This window comes from Mesoplodon bidens, assembly GCF_964165515.1.
Source record: "Mesoplodon bidens genome assembly, chromosome: 2".
NCBI classification, from domain to species: Eukaryota; Metazoa; Chordata; class Mammalia; order Artiodactyla; family Ziphiidae; genus Mesoplodon; species Mesoplodon bidens.
Window position 1 is genome coordinate 75,572,555 of NC_138177.1, and position 13,552 is coordinate 75,586,106.

Genomic DNA, 13,552 nt, shown 5'->3' on the forward strand with positions numbered 1-13,552 from the left:
GACTTTAAAATAAAGACTATTAGAAGAGACAAAGAAGGACACTACATAACGATAAAGGGATCAATCCAAGAAGAAGATATAACAATTGTAAATATTTATGCACCCAACATAGGAGCACCTCAATACATAAGGCAAATACTAACAGCCATAAAAGGGGAAATCGACAGTAACACAATCATAGTAGGAGACTTTAACACCCCACTTTCACCAATGGACAGATCATCCAAAATGAAAATAAATAAGGAAACACAAGCTTTAAATGATACATTAAACGAGATGGACTTAGTTGATATTTATAGGACATTCCATCGAAAAACAACAGAATACACATTTTTCTCAAGTGCTCATGGAACATTCTCCAGGATAAATCATATCTTGGGTCACAAATCAAGCCTCGGTAAATTTAAGAAAATTGAAATTGTATCAAGTATCTTCTCCGACCACAATGCTATGAGACTAGACATCAATTACAGGAAAAGATCAGAAAAAAATACAAACACATGGAGGCTAAACAATACACTACTCAATAACGAAGTGATCACTGAAGAAATCTAAGAGAAACTTAAAAAATACCTAGAAACAAATGACAATGGAGACACGATGACCCCAAACCTAAGGGATGCAGCAAAAGCAGTTCTAAGGGGGAAGTTTATAGCAATACAATCCCACCTTAAGAAACAGGAAGCATTTCAAGTAAACAACCTGACCCTGCACCTAAAGCAAATAGAGAAAGAAGAACAAAAAAACCCCAAAGCTAGCAGAAGGAAAGAAATCATAAAGATCAGATCAGAAATAAATGAAAAAGAAATGAAGGAAACGATAGCAAAGATCAACCAAACTAAAAGCTGGTTCTTTGAGAAGATAAACAAAATTGACAAACAATTAGCCAGACTCATCAAGAAAAAAAGGGAGAAGACTCAAATCAATAGAATTAGAAATGAAAAAGGAGAAGTAACAACTGACACTGCAGAAATACAAAAGATCATGAGAGATTACTATAAGCAACTCTATGCCAATAAAATGGACAACCTGGAAGAAATGGACACATTCTTAGAAATGCACAACCTGCCAAGACTGACTCAGGAAGAAATAGAAAATATGAATAGACCAATCACAAGCACTGAAATTGAAACTGTGATTAAAAATCTTCCATCAAACAAAAGCCCAGGACCAGATGGCTTCACAAGTGAATTCTATCAAACATTTAGAGAAGAGCTCACACCTATCCTTCTCAAACTCTTCCAAAATATAGCAGAGGGAGGAACACTCCCAAACTCATTCTACGAGGCCGACATCACCTTGATACCAAAACCAGGCAAGGATGTCACAAAGAAAGAAAACTACAGGCCAATATCACTGATGAACATAGATGCAAAAATCCTCAACAAAATACTAGCAAACAGAATTCAACAGCACATTAAAAGGATCATACACCATGATCAAGTGGGGTTTATCCCAGGAATGCAAGGATTCTTCAATATACGCAAATCAATCAGTGTAATACACCATATTAACAAGTTGAAGGAGAAAAACCATATGATCATCTCAATAGATGCAGAGAAAGCTTTCGACAAAATTCAACACCCATTTATGATAAAAACCCTGCAGAAAGTAGGCATAGAGGGATCTTTCCTCAACATAATAAAGGCCATATATGACAAACCCACAGCCAACATTGTCCTCAATGGTGAAAAACTGAAACCATTTCCACTAAGATCAGGAACAAGACAAGGCTGCCCACTCTCACCACTCTTATTCAACATAGTTTTGGAAGTTTTAGCCAGAGCAATCAGAGAAGAAAAGGAAATAAAAGGAATCCAAATTGGAAAAGAAGAAGTAAAGCTGTCACTGTTTGCAGATGACATGATACTATACATAGAGAATCCTAAAGATGCTACCGAAAAACTACTAGAGCTAATCAATGAATTTGGTAAAGTAGCAGGATACAAAATTAATGTACAGAAATCTCTGGCATTCCTGTACACTAGTGATGAAAAATCTGAAAATGAAATCAAGAAAACACTCCCATTTACCATCACAACAAAAAGAATAAAATATCTAGGAATAAACCTACCTAAGGAGACAAAAGACCTGTATGCAGAAAATTATAAGACACTGATGAAAGAAATTAAAGATGATACAAATAGATGGAGAGATATACCATGCTCCTGGATTGGAAGAATCAATATTGTGAAAATGACTCTACTACCCAAAGCAATCTACAGATTCAATGCAATCCCTATCAAACTACCAATGGCATTTTTCACAGAACTAGAACAAAAAATTTCAAAATTTGTTTGGAAAAACAAAAGGCCCCGAATAGCTAAAGCAATCTTGAGAACGAAAAACGGAGCTGGAGGAATCAGGCTCCCTGACTTCAGACTATACTACAAAGCTACAGTAATTAAGACAGTCTGGTACTGGCATAAAAACAGAAAGCTAGATCAGTGGATCAGGATAGAAAGCCCAGAGATAAACCCACGCACATATGGCCAACTTATCTTTGATAAAGGAGGCAGGAATGTACAGTGGAGAAAGGACAGCCTCTTCAATAAGTGGTGCTGGGAGAACTGGACAGGGACATGTAAAAGTTTGAGATTAGATCATTCCCTAGCACCATACACAAAAATAAGCTCAAAATGGATTAAAGACTTAAATGTAAGGCCAGAAACTATCAAACTCTTAGAGGAAAACATAGGTAGAACACTCGATGACATAAATCACAGCAAGATCCTTTTGGACCCACCTCCTAGAGAAATGGAAATAAAAACAAAGATAAACAAATGGGACCTAATGAAACTTCAAAGCTTTTGCACAGCAAAGGAAACCATAAAGAAGACCAAAAGACAACCCTCAGAATGGGAGAAAATATTTGCAAATGAAGCAACTGACAAAGGATTAATCTCCAAAATTTATAAACAGCTCATGCAGCTCAATAGCAAAAAAACAAACAACCCAATCCAAAAATGGGCAGAAGACTTAAATAGGCATTTCTCCAAAGAAGATATACAGACTGCCAACAAACACATGAAAGAATGCTCAACATCATTAATCATTAGAGAAATGCAAATCAAAACTACAATGAGATATCATCTCACACCAGTCAGAATGGCCATCATCAAGAAATCTAGAAACAATAAATGCTGGAGAGGGTGTGGAGAAAAGGGAACACTCTTGCACTGCTGGTGGGAATGTGAATTGGTACAGCCACTATGGAGAACGGTATGGAGGTTCCTTAAAAAACTACAAATAGAACTACCATATGACCCAGCAATCCCACTACTGGGCATATACCCTGAGAAAACCATAATTCAAAAAGAGACATGTACCAAAATGTTCATTGCAGCTCTATTCACAATAGCCCGGAGCTGGAAACAACCTAAGTGTCCATCATCGGATGAATGGATAAAGAAGATGTGGCACATATATACAATGGAATATTACTCAGCCATAAAAAGAAACGAAACTGAGCTATTTGTAATGAGGTGGATAGACCTAGAGTCTGTCATACAGAGTGAAGTTAGTCAGAAAGAGAAAGACAAATACCGTATGCTAACACATATATACGGAATTTAAAAAAAAAAAATGTCATGAAGAACCTAGGGGCAAAACGGGAATGAAGACGCAGACCTACTTGAGAATGGACTTGAGGATATGGGGAGGGGGAAGGGTGGGCTGTGACAAGGCGAAAGAGAGGCATGGACGTGTATACACTACCAAACGTAAGGCAGATAGATAGTGGGAAGCAGCCGCAGAGCACAGGGAGATCAGCTCGGTGCTTTGTGACCGCCTGGAGGGGTGGGATGGGGAGGGTGGGAGGGAGGGAGATGCATGAGGGAAGGGATGTGGGAACAGATGTATATGTATGACTGATTCACTTTGTTATAAAGCAGAAACTAATTTAAAAAAAAAGCCAACTAAAAGTAAAAAAAAAAAAAAAAGAAAAAGAGAAAGACAAATTCCGTATGCTAACACATATATATGGAATTTAAGGAAAAAAGTGTCTTGAAGAACCTAGGGGTAAAACAGAAATAAAGACACAGACTTACTTGAGAATGGACTTGAGGATATGGGGAGGGGGAAGGGTAAGCTGTGGGTAAGGGTAAGTGACAAAGCGAAAGAGAGACATGGACATATATACAGTACCAAACGTAAGGTAGATAGATAGTGGGGAGCAGCCCCATAGCACAGGGAGATCAACTCGGTGCTTTGTGACCGCCTGGAGGGGTGGGATAGGGATGGTGGGAGGGAGGGAGATGCAAGAGGGAAGGGATGTGGGAACAGATGTATATGTATGACTGATAAACTTTTTTATAAAGCAGAAACTAATAATAAAAAAGTAGAGGTAAGAAAACTCCCAAATTCATTCTGAGTCTATCATCACCCTGATACCAAAACTAGACAAAGGTTCCACAAAAAAAAGAAAATTACAGGCCAATATCACTGATGATCATAGATGCAAAAATCCTCAACAAAGTACTAACAATCTGCATCCAACAATACATTAAAAGGATAATACTCCATGATCATGGGATTTATCCCAGGGTTGCAATGATTTTTCAACGTCCACAAATCAATCAGTGTGATACATCACATCAACAAATTGAAGAATAAAAACCATAGGATAATCTCAATAGATTCAGAAAAAGCTTTTGACAAAATTCAGCACCCATTTATTGTAAAAACTCTCCAGAAAGTGTGCATAGAGAGGACATACCTCAACATAATAAAGGTCATACACGATAAACCTACAGTTAATTTCATACTCAATGGTGAAAAACTGAAGGCATTTCCTTTAAGATCAGGAACAAGACAAGGATATCCACTCTCGCCACTTTCATTCAACATAGTTTTGGAAGTCCTAGCTATGGCATTCAGAGAAGAAAAAGAAATAAAAGAATACAGATTGGAAAAGAAGACGTTAAACTGTCACTGTTTGCAGATGACATGTTACTATACATAGTATCGTACTGGCATAAAGACAGACTTACAGACCAATGGAATAGAATAGAGAGCCCAGAAATAAATTCATAAGTATACCGTCAACCAATCTTTGACAAAGGTGATAAGAATACATAATGCGGAAAAAACAGTCTCTTCAGCAAATGGTGTTTGGAAAACTGGCCATTCACATGCAAAAAAAAAAAAAAAAAAAAAAGAATTGGACCCTTACCTTCCACTATTTACAAGAATCAACTCAAAATCAATTAAAGACTTAAATGTAAGACCTCAAACTATAAAACTCCTAGAAAGAAAACATAGGGGAAAACATTTGTGACACTGGTATTGACAATGATTTCATGGATATGAAACCAAAAGCACAGGCAACAAAAGCAAAAGTAGCCACTCGAAACCATACCAAACTAAAAAGCTTCTGCACAGTAAAGGAAATGATCAACAGAGTGCAAAAGAAACCTACAGAATAGAAACCATATGTCTGATAAGGGTTTAATTTCCAAAATATATAAGGAATTCCTACAATTCAACAGCAAAACAAAAACAAAAACAAAATAACCCAATTAAAAAATAAGCAAAGGGCTTCCCTGGTGGCGTAGTGGTTGAGAGTCCGCCTGCCGATGCAGGGGACACGGGTTCGTACCCCGGTCTGGGAGGATCCCACATGCCATGGAGCGGCTGGGCCCGTGAGCCATGGCTGCTGGGCCTGCGCGTCTGGAGCCTGTGCTCTGCAACGGGAGAGGCCACAACAGTGAGAGGCCCACATATAGAAAAATAAAAATAAAAAATAAAAATAAGCAAAGAACTTGAACAGACATTTCTGCAAAGAAGACATACAAATAGCCAACTGGTATGTAAAAGATCCTCAACATCATTAATTAACAGGCAAATGCAAATCAAAAAAAATTATCAGGGAAGTGCCCTTGGTGGTTGTCTACTTTGTAACATATTCTTTGTAACAAATTTGTCTTTTCTTTTGCCTAGTTTCACTTCTCCTTAATCCCTTCTTCCTCCTCCCTAGATTACATTCCTGAAGCAGAAATTAGTTGCACATAAGGCTTTGTTGTAGACTCTGTTCTGGGGGCATCCAGGCTGGTACATGTCATGAAACACATGCTCTATTTGGAATGAAGAAATAGAAACACAACTGCCCAATGATGGAAATCAGTGCCTGGGTCAGAGAAATCATGTGATGGTTCCGTGTAGGAAACTTGGAATTGATCTAAGGTTCCTTGTTGGAGGCTCTGGACCTGGCTCTGGATCTAAGCCATTCATTAGAGTAGCCACTAGTCATATATAGCTATTTAAATTTAACTGTAAGCATCTGGGACCCAGAATGTGGAAGAGCAGCATGGTGAGACAGAATCTTGCTCATGGCTGAGCAATTGGAAGTCTGGTGCAGACCCTACATTGGCATATTTATGCATGCTTCTCTACACAAAGATTCTCTTCCTGATTTATTTTTGTGGGATTTTAAACCCTCGGGTCGGCCCGAGGCTGTCTCAGTGAACAAGGCATTAGCTCTGGCACTCCAGGAGCATGCTCTTGTGTTCTAAGATCACTATCTCTGTTACCGTCAGCATCCTGCTACTGTTCCTAGCTAACTTGGCCACGACCACCTAGCAGGATTCCACTCAACAAATTACTGGCCCACAATGATGGTAATACCGCCTTCATGAGATGATATGTCTACAGGATTTCACATTTCAAAACTTAGTAGAACTTGAATAGCATGCGCTTAGTGGATTATACCAATCGCTTGAATGCTTCTCTTACTTCTTACTCTGTAGGGTTTATAAATCAGATATGAATGAAATAACCTCCTACATTATTTACTAGTACAGCTTGGTGCCACTGCCTTGATTCTTGCTAAAATGCCAGGAATTTTACTCTTTTTTCCCCATTCATATTGAACCATCTGTATAATAATAGTACAGTAAAAAGACAAACTATCTTATTATTTTGTTATCAGTCTTGACATCACAGACTCCCTAATAAGATCTCAGGGACCCCCAGGGACCTGAAGGTCATACTTTGAGGATTGTTGGTCTAACATATTATCCATAATGTGCCTAGATTTGCAAATCTAAGACAACTCCTACTTTTGGTCCAGCCACATTGGCCCCTGAGGCAAGGCAACCATACAAAGCCTTGAGATGCAGAGGACCTAAAATGTCACAAATTACTATCTCAATAAAAGTAGCCTCCCAGGGCTGTCATATGCTGGAGAAGGGTCAGGTTGAAGGAGGGTTAAACAGCTCCTGTGGATTTGAGAAATAAGATCAAACTATTAAAAGAAAAAATTTCAACTTACTACCCATTTGTGTGCCCTATTCTCACAGAAATTGGAAAATTGGTTATTTATGTGTAAGGTGTTTTATTTTTTAATGCAAATATCTGATATTTACATAGGGGTATATCTTTAAATAGGGAAGGCTGTCTCCAAAAAGTTTTGGGTCTCAGAACCACAGAGTACCAGAGGTGAGAGACTCCTTATTCTTTGTGTAAATTACTCACTCTGTCCAATCTTCTGACTTGCCTTCTCTGAAAAGGAGTAATCATTGCATTCTTCACCTATCACCCATTTGAAGATAACAACGCCAGTTCCACTTAAGAAAATCCTTTAAATACATCTCCACCCTTCAGTATATACTTTTTTTTGAAATTCTATGTGAAAAAATAGGAAATATACATAAATCACTTCTGCTGCCTTTCAAAGCATGATGATTATCTCAAGAAAAAGCCTTTGTGCCACTGAATTTTGATCTGATCTTCATGAAGCATAAACTTAATTTTTACTTGAAAGAATGACTGATGAGCAAACTGTGGTTAGTCAGACTTGGGTATTAGGCAGACATTTCTTGAACAATGAATTAATTGATCCTGTCACTTAAAGGAAAACAGCTCACAGTATTTGTGGCAGTCAGACCCCACACAGTTCCTTTCCTGGCATTTATGCTTTAGGTAATCCCCTCCCCTTGAGTGTGGACCTGTGATCTGTTACCTGCTTCTGACCAATGGATTACAGAAAAGGAGATGGGATACCACTCTTGTGATTTTGTTGTGTATGTGACTCTGACTAGCAGACTGGAACTAGACACTCCCTTTGCAAGCTTGATGAATCAAGAGCCCATGTGCCCATGTTGGAGAAGTTCACTTGGCAAGGAATTTCAGACAGCCTCTAGGAACTGCAAGTGGATTCTAGGACCTGAGAGAGGATTCCATTGGACAGCCAGCAAAAAGCTGGAGCCACGAGGAAATCAATCCTGCCAACCATCTGAATGAGCTTGGAAGTTGGTCACAGCCTGGCCAACATCTTTGGGGCAACCTATGAGACACTGAGCAGAGGACCCAGCTAAGGCATTCCTCAGACTCCTAACCCCTGGAAGCCATGAGATAACAAATATGCGTTATTTTAAGATGCTAAGTTTGTTGTCACTTGTTAAACAACAATAGAAAATTAAACAGCATTTATTGCTGATGATAAAATGTGAACTTTTAAGCAAAATTATAATTTTGGAAAACATACCGTCTTGGTCACTTGATTAAACTATGAGCTTCACAACTTCCAACACTTTTTTTAACACCTTTATTGGAATATAATTGCTTTACAGTGGTGTGTTGGTTTCTGCTGTATAACAAAGTGAATCAGCTATACGTACACATATATCCCCATATCCCCTCCTTCTTGTGTCTCCCTCCCACCCTCCCTATCCCACCCATCTAGGCAGTCACAAAGCACCGAGCTGATCTCCCTGTTCTATGCAGCTGCTTCCCACTAGCTATCTATTTTAAATTTGGTAGTGTATATATGTCAATGCTACTCTCTCCTTCGTCCCAGCTTACCCTTCCCCCTCCTTGTGTCCTCAAGTCCATTCTCTACGTCTGCGTCTTTATTTCTGTCCTGCCCCAAGGTTCTTCAGAACCATTTTTTTTAATTCCATATATATGTTTAGCATACGGTATTTGTTTTTCTCTTTCTGACTTACTTCATTCTGTATGACAGTCTCTAAGTCCATCCACCTCACTGCAAATAACTCAATTTCGTTTCTTCTTTTTTTTTTAACATCTTTATTGGAGTATAATGGCTTTACAATGGTGTGTTAGCTTCTGCTTTATAACAAAGTGAATCAGCTATACATATACATATATCCCCATATCTCTTCCCTCTTGCATCTCTCTCCCTCCCACCCTCCCTATCCCACCCCTCTAGGTGGTCACAAAGCACTGAGCTGATCTCCCTGTGCTATGCGACTGCTTCCCACTAGCTATCTATTTTACATTTGGTAGTATATATAAGTCCATGCCACTCTCTCACTTCATCCCAGCTTACCCTTCCCCCTCCCCGTGTCCTCAAGTCCATTCTCTAGTAGGTCTGTGTCTTTATTCCCGTCCTGCCCCTAGGTTCTTCATAACTTTCCCTTTATTTTTTTTAATTGAAGTATAATTGACATACAATATATTAGTTTCAGGTGTACAACATAGTGATTCAACTTTAATATATACATTACAAGCTGATCATCAGTGTCTAGTAACCATCTGCCACCATGAAGTTATTGCAATATTATTGACAATATTTGCTCAGCTGTTCATTACATCCCTGTGACATTTATTTTATAACTGGAAGTTTGTACCTCTTAATTCCCTTCACATATTTTGCCTATCCCCTCAAACCCTTCCCTTTGGCGACCCCCAGTTTGTTCTCTGTATCTATGAATCTTTCTGTTTTCTTTTTTTGTTTTTTCAGATTTCACATATAAGTGAAATCATACAGTATTCATCTTTCTCTGTGTGACTTATCTCAAGATAATACCCTCTATGTCCACCCATGTTGCCGCAAATGGCAAGATTTCATTCTTTATTATGGCGGAGTAATATTCCATTGTATATGTATACACCACATCTTCTCTATCCATTCATCTATCGATGGACACTTAGGTTGCATTTTATCAATATATCTTAATGATCTGCTCTCCCTCAACTTTATGCTGACTTTTTGTCTCATATGGATTAACACCTTTCCCTTCTGAAACCTGCCTAAAATTTTCTTTCTCTTTTTTATTTGCTGCATTTACTTTCATGTTCTACTGTTAGAGGTACCGTGTGTGTGTGTGTGTGTGTGTGTGTGTGTGTGTGTGTGTGTGTGTAGAAAGAAAGGGAGAGAGAGAGGGAGAGAGAGAGAAGGTGCACGTGTGTCTCTGTGTCAGCGCATATTTGTGGGAGTGTATTTTCATATGGGAGAGGGTGTGAAGATCACCCTCTCAGGTTCCTCCTAGGGCACACATGTGGATGCTACTCTCCTTCCTGCTACAGCATTGGGGTCTTCATATTGAGGATTCAGTGAAAGAAAAAAAATAAAGACTAAATTGATTGAATCAGTGTGTGTGTGTGCGTTTCGTAATTTTGGGGATCTGTGTGTGTCTCTCTGTGTGTGAGTGTGTGGGTAGGTATGTGTTTGTGGATGTAGATATGTGTGTCTCTGTCTGTGAGTGTGAGTGTTTAAGAGCTTGGCTCTATGTGATGGGGCATCAAGAAGGGAGGATGAGTGAAGAATAGATAATCATGTTGGAACAGGAATAATAATAATAATAATAAATAAGAACAGAATAAAGGTGACTTGGGTGCATGGACTCAGAGTCAGAGATGGCATGAAACAGCCACCATCTACACTCAGATATGAAGAATATACTCAAGGGCAAGAAGACAGCCCTGCTCTAGCTCAGGCTGCTCAAAGTAACAGGCTCTGATGGCCTTGCCTGTTTTCCCAGTGCCAACCCAGCAATGCCTATGAGTACAACCATCATACACACACACACACACACACACACACATACACACACGTTTCTAGTGCTGAGATCAGGCACTTTCTGATTGCAGCCCTCACAACCAGCCCTCACTGTGTACCGTTCCTGCTTCAGGTGAAAGAAAATTGAAGAAAGCTGAGTAGGCCAATGACACACATAGTCAGCTATGGAGTTAAAAGTGATTTAATGGGGACAGAGCAGGAAAGATTCACTTGATTCCTCTGACCTCAATATCCCTCTTCAGATGAGCCCTGAGCAGCCAGAAGACTAGCTCAGCCAATGAGACTTTCAGCCTTATTCAAAGGCTCAGGAGCCCTCCAGACTGAGTGTGAGGAAAATTTTTTAGAGGGTGCAGAGAGGGAGGGGTTATGACTCAGGGTGACAGCACGTTAACTGTAAATGGGATACAGAAGTAGAATGGGAGAGGAGATTCAGCATCTGGTGGTTGGCTCCTCAAGGGCTTGGCTGTGGACCACATTACTTCTGCTTGGTCTTCTGCTGGGCTGGCCCCGGGATAACTGGTGAAGGACATGGCTCTGGAACTTTGGGGTTGCAGGGCTCTGGAACTTTGGGGTGGCAAGGCTCTGGAACTTTGGGGTGGCAGGGCTCTGGAACTTTGGGGTGGCAGGGCTCTGGAAACTTGGGTTCACATGGCTCAGGAACCTTGGGGTGACAGGGCTCTGGCATTTTGGTGTGGCATGGCTCCTTGGTTTCGGAGACACATGATTCCTGGAGTGGAGGCTGGCAGGGTTGTTTCACCTGCTGCTGCTGAGGGTCGGGTGTTGGGATGCAGGGCTGCTTCTCCTGGTGGGAACTCATGCTTCAAAGTAGACTAGACCTAGAGACAGAAAAGCTGATTCAATGATTTGATTAAACAGAGAAGAAACCAAGTTAAATACCAAATATATTTCATTTCAGTTCCCTTTAGATGAGAGAGCCTCTCCTACCACCTAGCTATACATGAGAGTTAAAATATGCTTTGAAATTTCAGGGTCGTTTCAAGAGGAGGAGCTTAAAGACAATTCGTTCTGCTCCGTTTCAGTGGGATTCATTGACTCATTCCTTGGCTCTGTTTCTTCCCAGACATGTCATATCTCTCACTGACACATACCCAAGACCACATATTAAGTCTTTTGAAAAGTGATAATGTAGAAACAACCACAGCATACACACCCCTAGTACCACACAGGACACCTTGCGACTTATAGGATGACTCTATGTGAATCTGAGCTCCTACGACTTCACTCTGGTCTTTGCGTTCACCGTCCTCTCTGAAATGCTTCCCTTCCCATCTCTGTCTAAATACTCCTCCATTATAGCTCACTCATGTGCCATCACTGGGAGCTCTTCTTGAGCACAGCTCCCCCAAACTGCCACCACACTTCCCTGCACCCCCCACACCTGTCTTATCTACTTTGCAGTTCATCTATGTGTGTGTACATGCGTTATCTTCCCTGCTAGGTTGTAAGTTTAAGTAAGTTCTGTGACCATCTGATTCCTCCACAGTGCTTAGCATCATGCCTTAAATATAATAAATGTTGGGGCTTCCCTGGTGGCGCAGTGGTTGAGGGTCTGCCTGCCGATGCAGGGGACACGGGTTCGTGCCCCGGTCTGGGAAGATCCCACATGCCGCGGAGTGGCTGGGCCCGTGAGCCATGGCCTCTGAGCCTGCGCATCTGGAGCCTGTGCTCTGCAGCAGGAGAGGCCACAACAGTGAGAGGCCCGCGTACCGCAAAAAAAAAAATATATATATATATATATATATATAATAAATGTTGAGTAGAGGTCCATCTTATGAATTAAAATTTTTATAATAAGTTATCATAAACAGAGAGAATAATGGTGTTGATGAGTGTTTCCTGAGTCTGAGTTCTAGTTGTAACACTGTTACTAATTTACTATGGGAACTTGCACAGATCTGTCCCCTTCCCTGACCCCTAGTTCCACAGCTGTCCACTGAGGTGGCTGGCTTCACCAGTTCTAAGGTCCCTTCAAGCCCAAATTGTACTTCATTTAAAATAAAGATGCCCCAATATTCTCTCTCTCTAATTAATACCCTGCTTCAGGGTATTATTAACTATTAATGACTCTTAATTCATCTTTGTCTTTGTCCATTTTCCAACAGTGAAAAAATAAAAATTTCAAATGAATTCCAATCAGAGACTCACCTGGTACACAGAGAAGAACTGGTTGTCTGGTTGCTACTGTCTGATGTGAAGTCAACAGCCAGCAGGCTTTTTATGCAATGAATGAGCTCTGCCTCAAGGAAATACAATCACCCAGGGCCCCTCTGTTTTCATTCCTTACCTGTCAAACATGAGTCACCCTATTCCTCTCAATTACAAGTTGGCTCAGCTTTTGTGATGAAAACCACCCACTTGGCTGTCTGACAATGATGTCACCTGGGCCTGATTCCCACTGCCACCCTCCCCCTTAGACCCAAATATAGGGCTTGTGTTGGGGGATGGGTGAGCCATAGGGTTCCTGGAGGGTTTAATGAGTTAACTCTGCAGGGAGAGCTGAGTCCTTTTGTGGTCTTGCCACCTTCCTGCTCTCTTTTTCCTTGAGATGGTTGTTCCTCAAGTTCTGTGGGATGAATACATTTGAGCACATGAATAAGTGGGAAGGGAAGGGGAGCAGAGGAACTGAGGTGGGCACGAGTTGTCTGCCTTATAAAGGCAGGTGCTAGAGATCATGGAATTGACTGGTTATAGACTCCTTGTCTGGAATATCCTAGGCCCTTATATCAATTCCTGACATCTTTCTCCTAATTCCACTGAACTACACACATT

General features: G+C 40.5%; 1 protein-coding gene across 1 annotated transcript; it reads right to left on the bottom strand.

Annotated features, from left to right (window-relative positions):
• Nucleotides 1–11,237: 11,237 nt before the first annotated feature.
• Nucleotides 11,238–11,579, bottom strand: LOC308612130 (uncharacterized protein; the record flags this gene model as incomplete). The annotated part of the gene is made up of 1 exon (XM_081224413.1): nt 11,238–11,579. The coding sequence occupies one exon, from the start codon at nt 11,577–11,579 to the stop codon at nt 11,238–11,240; it is 342 nt and encodes a 113-aa protein (XP_081080539.1).
• Nucleotides 11,580–13,552: the final 1,973 nt, after the last annotated feature.